Source organism: Nerophis lumbriciformis, linkage group LG22 (assembly GCF_033978685.3).
Source record: "Nerophis lumbriciformis linkage group LG22, RoL_Nlum_v2.1, whole genome shotgun sequence".
Lineage (NCBI taxonomy): Eukaryota > Metazoa > Chordata > Actinopteri > Syngnathiformes > Syngnathidae > Nerophis > Nerophis lumbriciformis.
In genome coordinates this window covers 11,248,528-11,272,458 of record NC_084569.2, presented here as the reverse complement: position 1 = coordinate 11,272,458, position 23,931 = coordinate 11,248,528, and the positions used below count along the sequence as shown (strand labels likewise).

Sequence of the window (23,931 nt, the reverse complement as noted above, 5' to 3'; positions counted from 1 at the left end):
ATTTCAACAGACTCTGGCGCCGTACCTGTCGTCAAAACTGCAAAGACACAGTTGCGCTAACAAAATAAGAGTCTCAGAAAGCTGGCGTGCACAAGCTAGCAAGCTACGGAGTTTTCCGACAATGTATTTCTTGTAAAGTGTATACAAAGGAGTACGGAAGCTGGACAAATAAGATGCCAAAAACCAACCACTTTCATGTGGTATTGGACAGAAAAGAGGACTTTTTTTCTCCTCCATCCGAAAATGCGGACGTTATCAGCACCACTGTCTGATTCCAATCAATGCAAGTCATCAGAATCAGGTAATACACCAACTTATATTCTTGTCTTCATGAAAGAAAGGAATCTATATGTGTTAAACATGCTTGTATTATCTTTAAACACCTTTAAATTGTTAACAATATTAACTATGTGTTAAACATGCTTGTATTATCTTTAACCACCTTTAAGTTGTTAACAATATTAACTATGTGTTAAACATGCTTGTATTATTTTTAACGACCTTTAACTTGTTAACAATATTAACTATATGTGTTAAACATGCTTGTATTATCTTTAAACACCTTTAACTTGTTAACAATATTAACTATATGTGTTAAACATGCTTGCATTTTCTTTAAACACCTTTAACTTGTTAACAATATTAACTATATGTATTAAACATACTTGTATTATCATTAAACACCTTTAATGTATTAACAATATTAACTATATGTGTAAAACATGCTTGCATTATCATTAAACACCTTTAACTTGTTAACAAAAACATATATATATGAATGAGGTAGATCCCCACGAATTGATCAATTGAAAAGTAGCTCGCCTGCAGAAAAAGTGTGAGCACCCCTGATGTAAATGTTATATTTTTATCAACATGTGATAGCATGGACCCTGCCATTCAAAACTAGGCTGCTGCATTTCTAATGATTAATGTAACTATAGCTGAAAAAATGGTACAATATCAATAGGAGAGACTATTCATCCATGAACACCATGGAGTTCATGTAGGCTTAATGATGCAGTTACATTATTATATCAACTATCAGAGACAGAAACTCTTCATTTAACATAATGTCCTTTTTTGCTGCTTCAACACAGCTCAACACAGAAAAAGGTAAAGTGAAATAACAGACAGACAGGGCTTTGCTGTCCGTAACACACACACTGCAAAATGAGCTAACGTTACGCTAAAAGCGAATTAGCCTTCACCTCAAGCCAGGACTGCGAGCGAGCCGAGCTGCCTTTTTATATTTCTAGAACGTCAACGGGCTCATAGTGATGTTACTAGTAGTTGACTGGGAGGTGTTTATTATAATTTGGGGAGAGTCCGCTGCCTGATGCTTACCTGCTAAGCACTGACTACATGCGCTCTGAATACGCACTGCTGATTGGCTGTTACCGCTGTTTGTAGCCAATCAGATGGTTGTATGGGCGGGACAATGCTGGGTGCTGTGTAGAGTCCTGACAGAGGCAGAAGGAAGCGGAGGCGGCTACTTAATATGTTCGTGTGGAAACTCATTCGGTACACCTCCGAAACCCCCGTACCGAAACAGTTCAATACAAATACACGTACCGTTACACCCCTCGGAAATCTAATTTCTTCTTCTTGCCATGTCAGCCGGTTACGTCACCAAGTGCAACTGCAGCCACTCGGCGTGCATCACCTTCGAGGAGGCCTTCTACTACCTGTACCCATTCAACATCGAGTACAGCCTCTTCGCCTCCGCCATGGCCTACGTCATGTGGAAGAACGTGGGCCGCCTGGTGGAGGACCACGGCCACCGCCACGTCGGATTCCGGCCCAAGGAGGCACGCCTGGGCCCGGTGGTGGGCCTGCTCTTGGTGGTAGTGGGGCTGGTGACGTTCATCGTCTACGAAGTGGAGATGGCCCAGGAAGACCGGGGCGAGCAGTCGCATGCCCTCCTCATCCATTTCGTCATGAACTTAGTCATCGTAAGCCTCATGTGCGTCTTCACCGTCGTGGGCTGCGTGGTGTACCGGCTGGACCAGCGGGAGCACGTCTCTGAGAAGAACCCCACCCGCAGCCTGGACGTGCAGCTCCTGGTGGGGGCCTCCATGGGGCAGTTCATCATCAGCTACTTCAGCATTGTCGCCACGGCGGCCGACGGGGCCCGAGGCTACCTGAACGCCCTCAACCTGGCGTGGGGGGTCGTGATGGTGGTGCAGCTGGGCCTGCAGAACTACTTCATCATCGAGGGGCTGCACCGGGAGCCCTTCCACTCCATGCAAGAGGCGGCCCTGCACAGCAACGCGCACGCCTCGCAGGAACACTCGGAGGTGAGCGTGGTCACGGGGGTCCGCGAGTCCAGCTGCCCGTTGACGTCCGTCACGCGGCTCAGCTGGAAAAGGAGAGTGCTGAAGGAAGTGTGCGCCTTTCTGCTGCTAGCTAACGTCATTGTAAGTCAACATACAGTCGTGGTCAAAAGTTGACATACACTTGTAAAGAACATAATGTCATGGCTGTCTTGAGTTTACAATCATTTCTACAACTCTTCATTTTTTTTGTGAGAGTGATTGGAGCACATACTTGTTGGTCACAAAAAACCTTCATGAAGTTTGGTTCTTTCATAAATTTATTATGGGTCTACTGAAAATGTGAGCAAATCTGCTGGGTCAAAAGTATACATACAGCAATGTTAAAGGCCTACTGAAATGCGATTTTCTTATTTAAAGTTAAAGTTAAAGTTAAAGTACCAATGATTGTCACACACACTAGGTGTGGCGAAATTATTCTCTGCATTTGACCCATCACCCTTGATCACCCCCTGGGAGGTGAGGGGAGCAGTGGGCAGCAGCGGTGGCTGCGCCCGGGAATCATTTTGGTGATTTAACCCCCAATTCCAACCCTTGATGCTGAGTGCCAAGCAGGGAGGTAATGGGTCCCATTTTTATAGTCTTTGGTATGACTCGGCCGGGATTTGAACTCCCAACCTACCGATCTCAGGACGGACACTCTAACCACTAGGCCACTGAGTAGGTTATTTAAACGGGAATAGCAGGTCCATTCTATGTGTCATACTTGATCATTTCGCGATATTGCCATATTTTTGCTGAAAGGATTTAGTAGAGAACATCGACGATAAAGTTCGCAACTTTTGGTCGCTGATAAAAAAGCCTTGCCTGTACCGGAAGTAGCAGACGAGTAGCGTGATGTCACCGGTTGTGGAGCTCCTCACATCCGCACATTGTTTACAATCATGGCCACCAGCAGCGAGAGCGATTCGGACCGAGAAAGCGACAATTTCCCCATTAATTTGAGCGAGGATGAAAGATTTGTGGATGAGGAAAGTGAGAGTGAAGGACTAGAGGGCAGTGGGAGCGATTCAGATAGGGAAGATGCTGTGAGAGGCGGGTGGGACCTGATATTCAGCTGGGAATGACTAAAACAGTAAATAAACATAAGACATATATATACTCTATTAGCCACAACACAACCAGGCTTATATTTAATATGCCACAAATTAATCCCACATAACAAACACCTCCCCCCTCCCGTCCATATAACCCGCTAATACAGCTCAAACACCTGCACAACACACTCAATCCCACAGCCCAAAGTACCGTTCACCTCCCCAAAGTTCATACAGCACATATATTTCCTCAAAGTCCCCAAAGTTACGTACGTGACATGCACATAGCGGCACGCACGTACGGGCAAGCGATCAAATGTTTGGAAGCCGCAGCTGCATGCGTACTCACGGTACCACGTCTGTGTATCCAACTCAAAGTCCTCCTGGTAAGAGTCTCTGTTGTCCCAGTTCTCCACAGGCCAATGGTAAAGCTTGACTGTCATCTTTCGGGAATGTAAACAATGAAACACCGGCTGTGTTATCTGGCACAACAGTCAGGGGGTGCATTCTACGGCGGGGGTGCGTTATCCGGCACAACACCTGCCGCAATACACCGCTTCCCACCTACAGCTTTCTTCTTCGCTGTCTCCATTGTTCATTGAACAAATTGCAAAAGATTCACCAACACAGATGTCCAGAATACTGTGGAATTTTGCGATGAAAACAGACGACTTATTAGCTGGTCACCATGCTGTCCCAAAATGTCCTCTACAATCCGTGACGTCACGCGCTGACGTCATCATACCGAGACGTTTTCAGCAGGATATTTCGCGCAAAATTTAAAATTGCACTTTGGTAAGCTAACTCGGTCGTATTGGCATTTGTTGCAATGTTAAGATTTCATCATTGATATATAAACTATCAGACTGCGTGGTCGGTAGTAGTGGGTTTCAGTAGGCCTTCAATATTTGGTTACATGTCCCTTGGCAAGTTTCACTTCAATAAGGCGCTTTTGGTAGCCATCCACAAGCTTCTGCTTGAATTTTTGACCACTCCTCTTGACAAAATTGGTGCAGTTCAGCTAAATTTGTTGGTTTTCTGACATGGACTTGTTTCTTCAGCATTGTCCACATGTTTAAGTCAGGACTTTTGGGAAGGCCATTCTAAAACCTTAATTCTAGCCTGATTTAGGCATTCCTTTACCACTTTTGACGTGTGTTTGGGGTCATTGTCCTGTTGGAACACCCAACTGCGCCCAAGACCCAACCTCCGGGCTGATAATTTTAGGTTGTCCTGAAGAATTTGGAGGTTTCATTGTCCCATTTACTCTCTGTAAAGCACCAGTTCCATTGGCAGCAAAACAGGCCCAGAGCATAATACTACCACCACCATGCTTGACGGTAGGTATGGTGTTCCTGGGATTAAAGGCCTCACCTTTTCTCCTCCAAACATATTGCTGGGTATTGTGGCCAAACAGCTCAATGTTTGTTTCATCCGACCACAGAACTTCCCTCCAGAAGGTCTTATCTTTGTCCATGTGATGTCAGATGAAACAAAAATTGAGCTGTTTGGCCACAATACCCAGCAATATGTTTGGAGGAGAAAAAGTGAGGCCTTTAATCCCAGGAACACCATTCCTACTGTCAAGCATGGTGGTGGTAGTATTATGCTCTGCGCTTATTTTTCTGCCAATGGAACTGGTGCTTTACAGAGAGTAAATGGGACGATGAAAAAGGAGGATTACCTCCAAATTCTTCAGGACAACCTAAAATCATTAGCCCGGAGGTTGGGTCTTGGGCGCAGTTGGGTGTTCCAACAGGACAATGACCCCCAAACACACGTCAAAAGTGGTAAAGGAATGGCTAAATCAAGCTAGAATTAAGGTTTTAGAATGGCCTTCCAAAAGTCCTGACATGTGGACAATGCTGAAGAAAACAGTCCATGTCAGAAAACCAACAAATTTAGCTGAACTGCACCAATTTTGTCAAGAGGAGTGGTCAAAAATTCAAGCAGAAGCTTGTGGATGGCTACCAAAAGCGCCTTATTGCAGTGAAACTTGCCAAGGGACATGTAAGCAAATATTAACATTGCTGTATGTATACTTTTGACCCAGCATATTTGCTCACATTTTCAGTAGACCCATAATAATTTCATAAAAGAACCAAACTTCATGAATGTTTTTTTGTGACCAACAAGTATGTGCTCCAATCACTCTATCACAAAAAATGTATTGGAAACTCAAGACAGCCATGACATTATGTTCTTTACAAGTGTATGTCAACTTTTGACCACATTTTTCATGTCTTTAATTGTCCTTGTTTTGGCAGCTGTGGATTATGCCCGCCTTTGGTGCTCGCCCCCAGTTTGATCACAGCGTGGAGATCAAGTTCTACAAGTTCACTATGTGGGCTGCTATTGTCAATATAGGACTCCCTTTCGGGATATTCTACCGCATGCACACGGTCGCCAGTCTTTTTGAGGTCTATGTTATAACATAGGTTGGCCTCTTTCCGTTGCCAATGGCTTCTTTTTTAAAATAGGACATTTTTAATTTTGCCAATGAACTAAGAACTCCTTAGATCATGTAATATGTGTAGTTTTACATTTTTACTTGATCATTAAAAACTTTCCAAAGTTATACTTTAAACATTACTCGTACAAGTAAATGCTTAATGATGGAACAGATCAATTCACTTAATTTTTAATGGTGAAAATTGTTTTGAAAATGAGAGCATTGGAGTCTGCCAGGCAACTCTGCATTGTCAAGTCGGGTTTAAGTTGGGTGAACGCGTCACAGGAGGAGAAAACGTGATCAGCATTCTGGCAATTTTCCAATTTATTTTGGGAAATATTTATTTCAATGTACAACACCCAGTGAAGTTGGCACGTTGTGTAAATGGTAAACAAAAACACAATACAATGATTTGAAAATCCTTTTCAACTTATATTAAATTGAATAGACTGCAAAGACAAGATATTTAATGTTCCAATTGAGAAACTATTTTTTTTTTTTGTGCAAATAATCATGAAGTTAGAATTTAATTTTTACCACTGTGTTACATGGCCTTTCCTTTTAACAACACTCAGTAAACGTTTGGGAACTGAGGAGACACATTTTTGAAGTTTTTTAGGTGGAATTCTTTCCCATTCTTGCTTGATGTACAGCTTTAGTTGTTCAACAGTCCGGGGTCTCCGTTGTGGTTTTTTACGCTTCATATTGCACCACACATTTTCAATGGGAGACAGGTCTGGACTACAGGCAGGCCAGTCTAGTACCCGCACTCTTTTACTATGAAGCCACGTTGATGTAACACGTGGCTTGGCATTGTCTTGCTGAAATAAGCAGGGGCGTCCATGATAACGTTGCTTGGATGGCAACATAAGTTGCTCCAAAACCTGTATGTACCTTTCAGCATTAATGGTGCCTTCACAGATGTGTAAGTTACCCATGCCTCGGGCACCAATACACCCCCATACCATCACATATGTTGGCTTTTGAACTTTGTGCCTATAACAATCCGAATGGTTCTTTTCCTCTTTGGTCCAGAGGACACGACGTCCACAGTTTCCAAAAACAATTTGAAATGTGGACTCGTCAGACCACAGAACACTTTTCCACTTTGCTTCAGTCCATCTTAGATGAGCTCGGGCCCAGCGAAGCCGGCGGCATTTCTGGGTGTTGTTGATAAATGGCTTTGGCTTTGCATTGTAGAGTTTTAACTTGCACTTACAGATGTAGCGACCGACTGTAGTTACTGACAGTGGTTTTCTGCAGTGTTCCTCAGCCCATGTGGTTATATCCTTTACACACTGATGTCGCTTTTTGATGCAGTACCGCCTGAGGGATCCAAGGTCACGGGCATTCAATGTTACGTGCAGTGATTTCTCCAGATTCTCTGAACCATTTTGATGATATTACAGACCGTAGGTGGTGAAATCCCTAAATTCTTTGCAATAGCTGCTTGAAAACTGTTGTTCTTAAACAATTTGTTCACAAAGTGGTGACCCCCTCACCCCATCCTTGTTTGTGAATGATGGAACATTTCATGGAAGCTGCTTTTATACCCAATCATGGCACCCACCTGTTCCCAATGAGCCTGTTCACCTGTGGGATGTTCCTAATAAGTGTCGGATGAGCATTCCTCAACTTTTTCAGTCTTTTTTGCCACTTGTGCCAGCTTTTTTGAAACATGTTGCAGGCATCATATTCCTAATATTTGCAAAAAATAAAGTTTTCCAGTTCGAACGTTAAGTCTATTCAATTGAATATAGGTTGAAAAGGATTAGCAAATCATTGTATTCCGTTTTTATTTACCGTTTACACAACGTGCCAACTTCACTGGTTTTGGGGTTTTGTAAAAGGCAAACTAGTGTGTGGCAATGCCCATTGTGAGAGTAATTATGGTTGAACAAAGGCAGTAACTGGTGGTACACCCACCTGCACGTAGCGTATTTAACACGAGAATATAGACCGTACGGCGGTTAGACAAGCACAATAATAAATTTATCGTTCAATTAAACTAAGCTCTATTTTTGAAAAGACAACATACATACTGGTGCAGGTGTACCTAATGAATGGAAGCTAAAATGGCTTTGGCCTCGTCTCAGAAGAAAACAGTGCCATCTTGTGGCCCCCTTTTTTACTTCAATGTGTTTTAATCAGTCTTTCCAATGCAAGTATTTCATCTTGTTCACATATCAATATATTCAGAATAATTTAAGGAAAATACACTTTTAAACACATACAAGAGTATATATTATACATAAAAACTATTTACTGTTACAGCACAACGAGAGAAGGTGCAAGTTCACTTTAAAGCATGTCAGGAAGAGGAAATATCCATGGAAATGGTGTCATTTTTAAAGTTAAACGTGGATATAATATCTCGTCTCGGAGCGTACTCTCCAAAAAGCTGTGATATGAAAGAAAACACGCTCATTAGCATAACACCTCACCCCGAACTCAGTTACCTGGTGGAAACTATGACTTCCTGTGGCGCTGCCTTAAACAAGTCCGACTTGACTGACTGCACGCTGATTTCTGAGACTGACGACGTTCCAAAAACCAGAACAAAAGTGCAGTCATCTTCGCATCCGTTCTTCAGTTCAAAACACGGATGTAATCCGCGGACAATAGTGACGAATGGGATACATATCTTCCTTTTATGGCGTCTTAACGAGCTACCCAAAACATGCATCGTCATGATGACTTTACAGTAAAGAAGCAAATGTAACACAGTTTTACTTGGGATCCGGTCCATCGAAGTTGGGATGAGGCGTCTACATCTTCTGAATTTCAAAGAGGCGCACGTCCGTGTCATACCAGATGGGAGGGTCCACGTTGCTGGGGGCAGAGGTAAACAAACATTAAAATTAGTATAAAAAAAAATCAGCGATTAGACCATTAATTAGTGGTGTACCAATTATTTTTTTACACCAAACTTTTTCAAGAAATAAAATGATCATGATCATAATTAAAGATTGAAGTAACTTACTTTCCCTAAATATCTAAAAGTATTCATATTCTCTTCATGTCATATTATGCTCCTTCCAGTGCTGTTGTTTTTAGGTTAGAGTTTGTATCCAATCAGAATTCAGCGAGCTTATGTTGCCATGCTGTACCAAATCTGCCCGAGACCTTCAGAATGTGACATCACATAGACCAGGCAACCCAAAATATTGAAAGAGCCATATTGGACCAAAAATACAAAAACAAATCTGGAGCCGCAAAAAATTTAAAGCCATATTACATACAGATAGTGTCATGAGATATAAATTGAATTAAGAGGACTTAAAGGAAACTAAATGACCTCAAATATAGCTACAAATGAGGCATAATGATGCAATATGTACATATAGCTAACCTAAATAGCATGTTAGCATCGATTAGCTTGCAGTCATGCAGTGACCAAATATGTCCGATTAGCACTCCACACAAGTCAATAACATCAACAAAACTCACTTTTCATGCACAACGTTAAAAGTTTGGTGGACAAAATGAGACAGAAAAAGAAGTGGCATAAAACACGTCCTGGAAAGTCGGAGAAAAGTTATACATGTAAACAAACTACGGTGAGTTCAAGGACCGCCAAAATTAGTAGGACAAAACGGCGCTGGCCAAATACTCTCATCAGTGAAGCATGTTTAATATAAACAGTGTGCTTTATAACAATTAGGGAGGTTTGTGTCATGTTTGTCCTCCTACACAAACCATATTAAAACAAAAAATAACAAATTTTTCCCTCATCTTTTTCCATTTTTCATACATTTTTGAAAAAGCTCCAGAGAGCCACTAGGGCGGCGCTAAAGAGCCACATGCGGCTCGAGAGTCACGGGTTGCCGACCCCTGGTATAGGTAATTAAGAGTTGGACGATATCGGCAAAAAAGCCATTATCGGACATCTCTACCCCAAACACACGTCAAAAGTGGCAAAGGAATGGCTAAATCAGGCTCGAATGAAGGTTTTAGAATGGCCTTCAAAAAGTCCTGACTTAAACATGTGGACAATGCTGAAGAAAAAAGTCCATGCCAGAAAACCAACAAATGTAGCTGAACTGCACCAATTTTGTGGTCAAAAATTCAAGCAGAAGCTTGTGGATGGCTACCAAAAGCGCCTTATTGCAGTGAAACTTGCCAAGAGACATGTAAGCAAATATTAACATTGCTGTATGTATACTTTTGACCCAGCAGATTTGCTCACATTTTCAGTAGACCCATAATAAATTCATAAAAGAACCAAACTTCATGAATGTTTTTTTGTGACCAACAAGTATGTGCTCCAATCACTCTATCACAAAAAAATAAGAAATGATTGGAAACTCAAGACAGCCATGACATTATGTTCTTTACACGTGTGTACACTGTATATTTTGTGTGTCACAATGGAAAGACTACATTTAGTAATAAAAGATAAGTTACTTTATTGACATATTATTCACAGGCGTTTGCGAGCCATGTAAAATGATGTGGTCTACATTGTCCAGCTCGGCCCGGATGGAAAAATCGGAGGTGGACTTACCGCAGATAGACCACGCCCCACATGTAGGTGCGGAACCACATGGCGGTGCCGGCGTTGGCCTGGTACTTCCTGATGAGGATGGGGTGAGGGACGGGCAGCAGGCCCACTAACGTCCCGTGCTGGAGAAACTTGAGGATCTCGGACTCATCCGTCAGACCCCTGAAATACCGACCGAGAGGACTTTTATTCCCGACGTGGGTTAAAATAGTAAGCAAATAAAAATGTATAAACGTGTTTACTTGTCAATGCAGATCTTCTCCACCTGAGGGACTAACACCTGGAGAAGACGCATGATGGTCTGTAATGGCAGCTTGCACTTCCAGGAAAGGACCTGGTAAGGAAGACAGGAAACACTCTTATTTCTATGTATTACTACTGATTACTTCTTGAACTACTACAACTGTTTACTACTATTACCACTACAATGGTTTACTACAGCTAATACCGTTTAGTAGTAGTACTACTACTACAACTATCGAATATTAAGGAATCACCTTGTCTTGGAAGATGTTCATTCACTCAGGAACACTTCAGAAAACCACTGTCAGTAACTACAGTTGGTCGCTACATCTGTAAGTGCAAGTTAAAACTATAAGCCATTTATCAACAACACCCTTCGCTGGGCCCGAGCTCATCTAAGATGGACTGATGCAAAGTGGAAAAGTGTTCTGTGATCTGACAAGTCCACATTTCAAATTGTTTTGGGAAACTGTGGACGTCGTGTCCTCCGGACCAAAGAGGAAAAGAACCATCCGGATTGTTATAGGCGCAAAGTTGAAAAGCCAGCATCTGTGATGGTATGGGGGTGTATTAGTGCCCAAGGCATGGGTAACTTACACATCTGTGAAGGCACCATTAATGCTGAAAGGTACATACAGGTTTTGGAGCAACGTACGTTGCCATGCAAGTAACGTTATCATGGACGCCCCTGCTTATTTCCGCAAGATAATGCCAAGCCACGTGTTACAACAGCGTGGCTTCTTAGTAAAAGAGTGTGGGGTACTAGACTGGCCTGTCTGTAGTCCAGACCTGTCTCCCATTGAAAATGTGTGGCGCATTATAAAGCCTAAAATACCACAACGGAGACCCCCGGACTGTTGAAAAACTTAAGCTGTATATCAAGCAAGAATAGGAAAGAGTTCCACCTGAAAAGCTTCAAAAATTGGTCTCCTCAGTTCCCAAATGTTTACTGAGTGTTGTTAAAAGGAAAGGCCATGTAACATAGTGGTAAAAATGTGTCATGATCTTTGGTCTGGATCATGTTTTTTGTTATTTTCTGTTTGCTTAAGACTCCACTAGTTCCTGTTTTTGCGCTCCCTTGTTTGGTCACCATGGCGACTCATTGGTTTCACCTGCCTCATGTGACACACGCACCTGGCTCTAATCAAAGAAGTGAAGTGAAGTGAATTACATTTATATAGCGCTTTTTCTCAAGTGACTCAAAGCGCTTTACATAGTGAAACCCAATATCTAAGTTACATTTAAACCAGTGTGGGTGGCACTGGGAGCAGGTGGGTAAAGTGTCTTGCCCAAGGACACAACGGCAGTGACTAGGATGGCGGAAGCGGGGATCGAACCTGCAACCCTCAAGTTGCTGGCACGGCCGCTCTACCAACCGAGCTATACCGCCCCAAAGAGACTATTTTAAGCCTGTCGTTGCCAGTTAGTCGGCCTGGCGACGTTGCTCTGTATTGATTGTTTCATGCTCGTTTTCATGCAATTGTTCGCTTCATGCTATGCCAAGTAAGTTTTGTTTATTCATGCCACAGTTAGCGAGTTTTTGTTTCATGTCCATAGTTCTGCCTAAGTGTTAGTTTTTGTAAGTTGTGCCTTCGCCTTGTGCGCCTTTTTGTTTTCACTTTTTGAGTCAGGATTAAATCATGTTTTTTACCTGCACGCCTTGTCCAGAGTAGTCAGTTTGCGTCCTGGGAGAACTTCTTGACAAAATACCCCTCTGCCAACTTTTTTGCAATGTGTTACTGCCATTAAATTCTAAGTTCATGTTTATTTGCAACATTAAATATCTTGTCTTTGCAGTCTATTCAATTGAATATAAGTTGAAAAGGATTTGCAAATCATTGTATTCTATTTTTATTTACCATTTACACAACGTGCCAACTTCACTGGTTTTGGGTTCTGTAGATCCAGACTATTTGCAGGCCAAGACATTGACCGTATGTATCCTTCTTCAAAGAAAGTCTTCAATTGTTGATCTACGGCAAGATGCTTTATCATCTTTAAAAAATTAAGTCATCACCCCCCAAACATTCTTTCGATTATTGGAATAAGAAAAATGTCCAAAAATGTTAATTTGTGCATCTATTCTGTCTTTATGTTTCTTTGGTCTACCAGTTTATGTTTGCCTTTTACGACCTTCCCCGATGTTAGACACAGCTGACTGTGAACAATCAACATTTTTGGCAACATTGCGTGATGATTTACCTTTTGAAGAAGTTTCATAATCCTCTCCTTTGTTTTAATTGTCATGGATCAGGTTGGAGCCATGATTCATGTCAATCCACCTGTTGCAACAGCTCTCCAAGGTGTGAACACTGCTTTTGACAGCAGACTGATGAAGACATTTCATCTGTTGCAGGCTTTGGAAATTAAAATGTATTCCATAATTTTATCTTCAGAATTGAGGGATTATATCTTTTTTTAAACTCAGTTTGATGTAAAATCTGATCTGAAACTGACTTAGTACCACAACAAATGTTCTTTATTTGTTTCGGTGTTTCTTAAAGCCAGAAAGTTGCCATTTGAAATGACTATAAATAGATTTGTGTCATCTCTCTTATCTGATTGGTTTCTACACAATTGAACTAAATGAACATCATCCAAGAATGGCAATCTCACATTGTTTTCCCAGGGGTTGTACTACTTCTACTTCCGTTTAATACTACTACTACTACTGTTTACTACTACGGTACTACTGCTTACTACTACTACTACTTGCTAGGACTATTACATATATTATTACTACTATTATTAATACTAGTACTATTTACTACTACTACTACCACTACTTACTAGGACTATTATATCTATTATTACTACTAGTATTAATACTACTACTGTTTACTACTACTACTGCTTACTATTACTACTTACTAGGACTATTACACCTATTATTACTACTATTATTAATACTACTACTACTATAACTACTAATGCTTACTCCTACTACAAATATTGTTTACTACTACTAACACATTTTACTGCTACTACTATTATTACTACTACTACTGTTTATTACTAATGCTTGCTACTCCTACAACGGTTTACAACTACTGCTTACTACTACTAAAACATTTTACTACTACTACTACTACTACAACAACTACTGCTTACTACTACTACTAAAACATTTTACTACTACTACTGTAACTACTACTGCTTACTACTTCTACAAATAGTGTTTACTACTACCGACACGTTTTACTTGTACTATTACTACTAATACTAATATTATTACTACTACCACTGTTACTACTACTACTTGCTAGGACTATTTCCACTATTATTACTACTATCATTAATACTACTACCGTCTACTACTATTATTACTCCTACTATTACTACTACTACTGTTTACTACTACTACAACTATTGTTTACTACTACTAACACGTTTTACTGATACTATTACTACTAATACTACTATTATTACTACTACTACTGTTTACTACTACTGCTTAGTACTACTACAAATATTGTTTACTACTACTAACACGTTTTACTGATACTATTACTACTAATACTACTATTATTACTACTGCTACTGTTTATTACTAATGCTTGTTACTCCTACAACCGTTTACAACTACTGCTTACTACTACTAAAACATGTTCCTACTACTACTATTACTACTAATACTACTGTTATTACTACTGCTACTGTTTATTACTACTGCTTACTCATCATACAACCGTTTACAACTACTGCTTACTACTACTAAAACATTTTACTACTACTACTACAACTACTGCTTACTACTACTATTACTACTAATACTACTATTATTACTACTGCTGTTTATAACTAGTGCTTACTATTCCTACAACCGTTTACAACTACTGCTTACTACTACTAAAATATTTTACTACTACTACAACTACTGCTTACTACTACCGTACTAAAACATTTTACTACTCCTACTATTACTACTAACACTACTATTATTACTACTACTGTTTACTACTACTGCTTACTATTCCTACAACCGTTTACAACTACTGCTTACTACTACTAAAACATTTTACAACTACTGCTTACTACAACTAAAACATTTTACAACTACTGCTTACTACTACTAAAACATTTTACTACGCCTACTATTATTACTAATACTATTATTACTACTACTGTTTATTACTACTGCTGTTTATTACTACTGCTTACTATTCCTACAACTGTTTACAACTACTGCTTACTACTACTAAAACATGTTGCTACTACTACAACTACCGCTTACTACTACAAAAACATGTTACTACTACTTCTAACACTACTACTATTGTTTATTACTACTGCTAACTACTACTGTAACTTTATTACTACTGTTCACAACTATTTACTACTACTACTATTATTGTTTACTGTTACTGCTAACTACTCCTACAACCGTTTACTACTACTGTCAACTACTTTTATAACCGTTTACTACTACTACTACTGTTGTTTACTAGTACTACGACAACTGCTACTGCTATTGTTTACTCCTACTACTGTTTACTACTACACCTATTACTGCTGATACTACTACTACAGTTATTTTTCAAATTACTATCATTACTGTTTACTACTACTGTTAACTAATACAACACTAGTACTACCACTGACCCAGTCTTGTGTGGGAGCCCAGAGTGATGCTGAAGAAGCACTTGACACACGTCTTCTCTCCATTTCAGCTTCAGTGTAGAACACATCCTGTGAGCAATAATCAGTTACACACATTGATGACATTAACAACATTCTCAATAACAACAACAACAACAACACTGACTTCATTGTCTCGGCCTGAGTTGGACTCTGTGTCGCTGGTTCCTGCGGCCGCATTCTGCTCCGAGTGTTCCATCTTTGGCACGGACACCATGGTCCCGTCCTCTGACACCTGAGACTTCTCAGTCAGTTTTTCAATACCTGGAGGGAAAGCCATATATGAACACAATTGATTAGGACGTGTGAAAATGTAGCATTACATTGTTGAGAGCTGGGACATATGTACTAACCAGACTTTTGATTTTGAGGCACCGGTAGCGGGGGGTGTATATTGTAGCGTCCCGGAAGAGTTAGTGCTGCAAGGGGTTCTGGGTATTTGTTCTGTTGTGTTTATGTTGTGTTACGGTGCGAATGTTCTCCCGAAATGTGTTTGTCATTCTCGTTTGGTGTGAGTTCACAGTGTGGCGCATATTTGTAACAGTGTTAAAGTTGTTTGTACGGCCACCCTCAGTGTGATCTGTATGGCTGTTGACCAAGTACGCATTGCATTCACTTGTGTGTGTGAAAAGCCGTAGATATTGTGTGATTGGGCCGGCACGCAAAGGCAGTGCCTTTAAGGTTTATTGGCGCTCTGTACTTCTCCCTACGTACGTGTACACAGCAGCGTTTTAAAAAGTCATACATTTTACTTTTTGAAACCGATACCGATAATTTCCGATATTACATTTTAAAGTATTTATCGGTTGATAATATCGGCAGTCCGATATTATCGGACATCTCTAATTTTAATAATATATATTATATGTGAAATAAACAAACGTCATTCAAAAAAATAGGACACCAAAGTGCATCAATTAAATTAGTTTTAATTAACCTTAAGTCTTCTAGCAGCTATAAAATTATAAAAGGATGTTGCTGAAAAGACAAAATGTTTAATATGTTTTATTTCTGACTGTCAAAAATGTAGACATACACACAGGACGGAGAATTCTCGTCTGTCTTTGCAACACAAGCCCAGATCCTGTTGAACTGTTGGTTTGCACGTCCTTCACCAACATGCCAAATAAAATGCAAAATAGCGCTCGCAAAATGGTGTAAGTATTGATAAATCACATTGCGCGTACTAAATAATTACATTTGCATCTTCGTCTCCCAATATTGTGGGCATTTTGATGATTTTGCATATTATTGAAGACAGACGCAAAAAGGATTGCACACTAGGGCTGAAACGACGCGTCGACGTAGTCGACGTCATCGGTTACGTAAATACGTCGAGGACGTTTTTGTTCGTCGACGCGTCGCATATTGACGTCACACTACCGTCATGGCGGAGCGAAAAGCAGACGATGCGAGCGGTGCGAGCGAGGGGAAAAAAGCACGCCAAAAGTCGTCAAAAGTGTGGGAGTATTTCAATAAACGGCCTAAGAAGAAACGCTACTTTTACTCCGCTACTTTTATCTACATTCAGCTCGCTACTCGCTACTAATTTTTATCGATCTGTTAATGCACGCTTTGTTTGTTTTGGTCTGTCAGACAGACCTTCATAGTGCCTGCCTTACTGGTGACGTTTCACTTCGTTCCACCAATCAGATGTAGTCACTGGTGACGTTGGACCAATCAAACAGAGCCAGGGGTCACATGACCTGACTGGCTCCGAGCTAACTTCGGGTGTTACCATTTAGTGGTCAATTGTACGGAATATGCACTGTACTGTGCAATCTACTAATAAAAGTTCCAATCAATCAATCAAAAGTGTGAAGGAAAAAAGACCCTTTTTTTATTTCAACCGTAAAGACTGACTGCACAGTTCCTGTCTTCACAATAAAAGTCCCGCTCCATCGCGCCTGCGCTTTCAAAATAAGAGTCTCCGAAAGCCAGCGCAAACAAGCTAGCAAGCTACGGAGTTTGCCGCCAATGTATTTCTTGTAAAGGGTATAAAAACGAATATGGAAGGTGGACAAATAAGATGCCAAATAACAACCACTTTCATGTGGTATTAGACAGAAAGGAGGAACTTTTTTTCTCCTCCATTTGAAAACGTGGACGTTACCAGCACTACTTCCTGATTACAATCAATGCAAGTCATCAGAATCAGGTAATACACCAACTTATATTCTTGTCTTCATGAAAGAAAGGAATCTATATGTTAAACATGCATGTATATTCATTAAAACACCTTTAACATGTAAACAAAAACGGCAAAATAAATAAATATAAATTATATACTGTATATATCAATGTATGTATATATATATATGTGTGTGTGTGTGTATATATATACACATATATATATATATATATATATATATATATATATATGATATGTGTGTGTATGTTACTCAGTACTTGAGTAGTTTTTTCACAACATACTTTTTACTTTTACTCAAGTAAATATTTCGGTGACTACTCCTTACTTTTACTTGAGTAATAAATCTCTAAAGTAACAGTACTCTTACTTGAGTACAATTTCTGGCTACTCTACCCACCTCTGCTAATAATGTTGTTGTATGCACACTGTGTCGAGCGGAAATGGCCTATCATAGCAACACAACGGCAGCGTTCTTGCCATCACCATCAACTAGTCAATCGTCCGCGTGAGTATACGTTGTCATCATTACACAAAAACATGAATGTGTCATTTGTATCTGCGTTGTAAATTCATAAACTAAAGCACCGTTTCGCTCTGAGAGGAGCGTTTGGCGTGCCTGTTCAGTGTTTACAAAGACGCGCTCCTCTTTAACGCTAACGTTAATTAGTTGTGCAAATACCTTTTACAACATTAACAATTACGTATACTATGTACAAACGAACAATTAACTTTCACTTTAATCATACTATTATTGTTGTGTTATTAAGCAAAATAAGCAAAAGTTTTACTTTTGTTGAAATGTTTACACTGTTGTTACAGAATATTTCATTTTGCACTTTTTTGTATTGGATGTTTATCTTTATTTTTGCACATTTTAGCAAATAAGCAATACTTTTACTTTTGTTGAAATGTTTACACTGTTGTTACAGAATATTTCCGTTTTGCACTTTTTTGAATTGGATGTTTATCTTTATTTTTGCACATTTTAAAGCAAAATTAGCAATACTTTTACTTTTGAAATGCTTATACTATTGCAGACTATTAAGATTTGCACTGGATGTTTACTTTTATATTTGCACATTAAAAGCAAATAAGATACTTTTAATTTTGTTAAATGTTTACATTGTTACAGAATATTTTGTCATGTTGTTGTCAATGTTGACTGAGTGGCCATACTTTTTTTTTTGTAAATAAAAGCCATGCCTTTTGAAAAAACTGGCCTACATTTATTTTTTCATCTTCATTTTAAATAAAAAAAAATAATAGGTAAAGGGAAAAATAATCTATAGATTAATCGAAAAAATAATCTATAGATTAACCGATAAAATAATCTATAGATTAATCGATAGAAAAATAATCGTTAGCTGCAGCCTTATTGCACACCTTATTCTGCTCACCTAAAAGACACAATCCACTTTGCACACGTTTAGTAGATCAACTTTGCGTGTGCTATCAGGTTTGTACGTGTTTTAGTATATGCTATTTTTTAGTATATCAAGCCCTTAGTGTTTTGGGGACTACAAATAAATGAAATGATCATTATTATTAGAGATGTCCGATAAAATCGGACTGCCGATGTTATTGGCCGATAAATGCTTTAAAATCTGATATCGGAAATTAACGGTATCGGTTACAAAAAGTAAAATGTATGACTTTTTAAAACGCCGCTGTGTACACGGACGTAGGGAGAAGTACAGAGCGCCACTGCCTTTGCGTGCCGGGCCAGTCACATAATATCTACGGCTTTTCACACACACACAAGGGAATGCAATGCATTCTTGGTCAACAGCCATACAGGTCACACTGAGGGTGGCCGTATAAACAACTTTGACACTGTTACAAATATGCGCCACACTGTGAACCCACACCAAACAAGAATGACAAACACATTTCGGGAGAACATCCACACCGTAACACAACATAAACACAACAGAACAAATACCCAGAACCCCTTGCAGCACTAACTCTTCCGGGACGCTACAATATACACCCCCCGCTACTCCCTACAAACCCCGCCCACCTCAACCTCCTCATGCTCTCTCAGGGAGAGCATGTCCCAAATTCCAAGCTGCTGTTTTGAGGCATGTTAAAAAAAATAATGCACTTTGTTGGCATTTTTTTCCATAACTTGAGTTGATTTATTTTGGAAAACCTTGCTACATTGTTTAATGCATCCAGCGGGGCATCACAACAAAATTAGGCATAATAATGTGTTAATTCCACGACTGTATATATCGGAATCGGTTGATATCGGAATCGGTAATTAAGAGTTGGACAATATCGGCAAAAAAGCCATTATCGGACATCTCTAATTATTATGATGAGAATGTGAGGTTATTTTACCTGGTATGGCAACCAGACTGGCCTTCAGAGTGCCAGGCTCTGCCGGCACCGCGGGTCGGGAACCCTCCATGGACACCGTCTCCTGGGAGCTGGTGCGGGAGATGACGTCGGGCGACTTCCTCTTTCTTTGCAGAGCCTTCTGGATGGAGGCGGGGTCCGACTGCAGGTTGGCCAACTGGTGGAACACGTTGCGCTTGCGGATGATGGCGTACACCAGGTTACAGTTACCTGGAAAAGATCAGGTCGGATCATTGAGCGTGTAGCATTCTGTCAATTATGTGAAACGGTGGTTTCGTACCCCCACTTTTCATAGGATTCTGTTTCAGTGAAATTTCCCCCCGGTTTTTGTATACCATTCATATCACTGTCACTAACCAAATTATCATAATTATCAATTCTTATTACAGTATTGTTCAGCACTTTCCTCAGCCGTGCAGCTGCAGTGCCACACTGTTATGCTGGTGCTGAGGGTGCTCTCCATCACACATCTGTGGAAACTTCTAAGGATGGAGCTCCCTAGTCCAGCATGCCACATCTTCTATGTTTTATAGCATATAACTAACTAGAAATAGAAAAACATTACTACTGTTTTTTTTACGGTACAAAACTGGCAGCTTGGTGCCCGAACTTTACTGTAAAATTGACAGTACTTTTGTGGTATATTACTGTAAATGAAAAAAAGACTACCACTTTTTTTATTTTTACAGTAAAATTTTATCAACTTAATGGTCTGTTTTTCTTTACCATAAAGTATACTGTCTTTTTTTAAATTATTTTTAATTGTATTTTTTTATGGTGTATTAGTGTAAAATAAAAAAAATTATTTTATGAAAATATTTTTTTTTTAAATTACAAAATACAAATATATATATATATATATATATATATATATAATTTTATATTTATTTAATAAAAAAAATAATTCTATTTTTTTAATTTACAGTATATTTCACGGCGGGGCTCCCCCAAATCCGGCCCGTGGGAAGTCCCAAATTTGAAAGAAAATAAAAATAAAAATAAATAAATACATATATATATATATATATATATATATATATGTATTTTTTTTTTTATTTTTTTTTTTTTTAAGTTGCTAGTTGTAAGTCCATGTATCATCCCAAAAGTTATGGAAATATGTTTTGAAGGTTAAAAAAGTTACTTAGTGCTGCTTTAAATTACTTTAGGGCAAATGTGTCATGTCTTTTAAATTCTAGTATTATCTAATAATGCAACAAATGTGATATTATCATACATTCCAAACATGTTAAAAGTAAAATTAAAAGTGCAATCCTAGAGACAGAGCTGCCAGTTTTTTACCTTAAAATTTACAGTATACTTCACGGCAGGGCTCCCCCAAAATTAAAAAATTTAAATAAATTATATATATATATATATATATATATATATATATATATATATATATATATATATATATATATATATATATATATATATATATATATATATATATACACATTTTTTTTTAAATTTTTTTTATTATTATAATTTGTTTTTAATTAATTAATTAATTTAAAAAAAAAAATTTGCTTTGCTCGACTTTGACATTCAACTTAAGCCAGGAAATAGCCTGGAAGACACTAAAAGACGCTTGTTTGTGTCACCTTTTATTTCTTTTTTTTTAACCTGCGATAAGGGTTAGGATTAATTCTTCATCTAAACGGGAAGATATGAACATCCCATCAGTCGGCATTCCAGTGAGAGCAGACATTGTACAGTAAATTACTTTTTAAATTACCGTATGTTTGTATTTGTTTACCACTTAGAAATACCGCTGCAGTGTTTCACAAAAGATGGATCTGTTTAGCACACACTTCTAAAACTTGTAGCTAACCCTCCGTATAATCAAGCTTAAAAATATGAGGTTCTCAATCATCATTTATCATAAAGTAGTCGTTGTTGGCTCTCATGAAGTCTGCCATGATTAGTAGTGTTGTTGTGGTTGTTGAAGAGAATAGCGAACGTCTGTGAGCAAAATACATAAATACTACATATTATGAATGTTCCTGTTACTACATTACATTCATACTTACAGCTTGTATATTAAATGTTGATGGAGAGCAATGATGTAATGACTCCCATTACTTCGATTGTTAGCTGACTTCTGCTAGTGTTTATTTATGAGTTAGAATGCAAAAAAGGAAAAAGAAAAACATGTGCTTGTCTCACATAAGGATTGTAAATGATAGGCAAACATTTTTTAAAAAGTGCAGTTTCCCTTTAAGAAATATACCGTACTGTAGGGTTGTACGGTATACCGGTATTAGTATAGTACCGCGATACTAATCTAATGAATCATTTTCGGTACTATACCGCCTCGCACGGACTGATACCCAAATGTGTGGTATCATCCAAAACTAATGTAAAGTATCAAACAACAGAAGAATAAGTGATTATTACATTTTAACAGAAGTGTAGATAGAACATGTTAAAAGAGAAAGTAAGCAGATATTAACAGTAAATGAACAAGTAGATTAATAATTCATTTTCTACCATTTGTCCTTAATAATGTTGACAAAATAATAGAATGGAAAATGACACAATATGTTACTGCATATGTCAGCAGACTAAATTCGGAGTCTTTGTTTGCTTACTTACTAATAAAAGACAAGTTGTCTTGTATGTTCACTATTTTATTTAAGGACTAAATTGCAATAATAAAAATATTTTTAATGCAACCTAAGATTTTTTGTTCAAATAAAGCCAATAATGCCATTTTTTTGTGGTCCCCTTCATTTAGAAAAGTACAGAAAAGTACTGAAATAATTATAGTACCGGTACCAAAATATTGGTATCGTTACAACACTGATAAATGCTTTAAAATGTGATACCGGAAATGATCGGTATCGGTTTCAAAAAGTAAAATGTATGACTTTTTAAAACGCCGCTGTGTACACGGACGTAGGGAGAAGTACAGAGCGCCAATAAACCTTGAAGGCACTGCCTTTGTGTGCTGGCCCAATCACATAATATCTACGGCCTTTAACACACACACACAAGTGAATGCCAAGCATACTTGGTCAACAGCCATACAGGTCACACTGAGGGTGGCCGTATAAACAACTTTAACACTGTTGCAAATATGCGCCACACTGTGAACCCACACCAAACGAGAATGACAAACACATTTCGTAACACATCAGAACAAATACCCAGAACCCCTTGCAAAGCACTAACTCTTCCGGGACGCTACAATATAACCCCGCCCACCTCAACCTCCTCATGCTCTCTCAGGGAGAGCATGTCCCAAATTCCAAGCTGCTGTTTTGAGGCATGTTAAAAAAAAAAAAAAATGCACTTTGTGACTTCAATAATAAATATGGCAGTGCCATGTTGGTTTATTTTGGAGAACCTTGTTACATTGTTTAATGCATCCAGCGGGGCATCACAACAAAATTAGGCATAATCATGTGTTAATACCACGACTGTATATATCGGAATCGGTAATTAAGAGTTGGACAATATCGGAATATCGTCAAAAAAGCCATTATCGGACATCTCTAGTAATAACAATTGTCAAGTATGAGGGTGAGATAATGTAAGCTATGATCCGCCACTGTTTGGTTGTGGAGGTTGGGAAGCATGCGTGCGTGAGGGTTCACACCTTCTCAAATATTTGCATTCTCAGGCTGGAAGAAAACAAGTCCTCTCACCGTCAAACTGGTACTGTATGATGTTGTTAAACGCCTCCAGCAGGAAGAAGACGAGGTGGTGGTTCTGGACGGCAGAGAACAGGAACCAGCTGGTGGAGAAGGCTTCCAGCAGGTGGAGCAGCTTGTTGGCCGCGACCATGGACAGGCTTTTCAAATACGGAGACACTGAGGAGAAAATGGCTGTTTAGGGGAATTGTTTACGAGGTGTGGCTTGTGACAACAATGAGGGGGACGTCACCATTCACGACGATGGTGAGCAGGCAGTCGAAGAGCGGCTGTAAACGCTGGTGGCCCGTGGTGATAATCTTATGGAAGACCTGCGAAGGCAAACAAGAGCGACAGCTGGTCGGCTTCTTTCTTTCCCGGCGTCTCCATGGCGACGGGTCGGGCTTCTCACCACAATGAGCAGGTCGGCGTGAGTGCCTGTGAAGACGGGGATGTCCATGGGCACGTGGAGGGCGTAGGGCTTGTTCAAGCGCACGCCAAAGTTTCTCTCCCCGCTCAGCAGCAGCAGGATGAACACTCCGATGTGCATGAGTCCCACGCGGGCTGCGGAAG

The 23,931-nt window shown here is 39.3% G+C and overlaps 2 protein-coding genes across 2 annotated transcripts in view; one reads left to right on the top strand and one right to left on the bottom strand.

Moving 5' to 3' along the window:
* The window catches only part of LOC133615566 (proton channel OTOP2-like), an 11,059-nt gene extending 5,108 nt beyond the window's left edge, over positions 1-5,951 (top strand). Inside the window, exons 6-7 of the mRNA XM_061974254.2 lie at positions 1,618-2,417; positions 5,638-5,951. Coding sequence (XP_061830238.1) covers positions 1,618-2,417; positions 5,638-5,808 — 971 coding nt within the window. The 3' untranslated portion in view covers positions 5,809-5,951. The remainder of the gene's footprint in view (positions 1-1,617; positions 2,418-5,637) is intronic.
* Positions 5,952-8,067: 2,116 nt separating this feature from the next.
* Positions 8,068-23,931, bottom strand: part of LOC133615567 (protein HID1) — a 43,732-nt gene continuing 27,868 nt past the window's right edge. The window contains exons 11-19 of the mRNA XM_061974255.1: positions 23,771-23,922; positions 23,612-23,690; positions 23,374-23,538; positions 19,703-19,930; positions 15,335-15,471; positions 15,172-15,258; positions 10,569-10,660; positions 10,330-10,488; positions 8,068-8,654 (exon numbers count right to left, since the gene is read on the bottom strand). Of these exons, the coding sequence (XP_061830239.1) occupies positions 8,591-8,654; positions 10,330-10,488; positions 10,569-10,660; positions 15,172-15,258; positions 15,335-15,471; positions 19,703-19,930; positions 23,374-23,538; positions 23,612-23,690; positions 23,771-23,922 (1,163 nt within the window). The 3' untranslated portion in view covers positions 8,068-8,590. The remainder of the gene's footprint in view (positions 8,655-10,329; positions 10,489-10,568; positions 10,661-15,171; positions 15,259-15,334; positions 15,472-19,702; positions 19,931-23,373; positions 23,539-23,611; positions 23,691-23,770; positions 23,923-23,931) is intronic.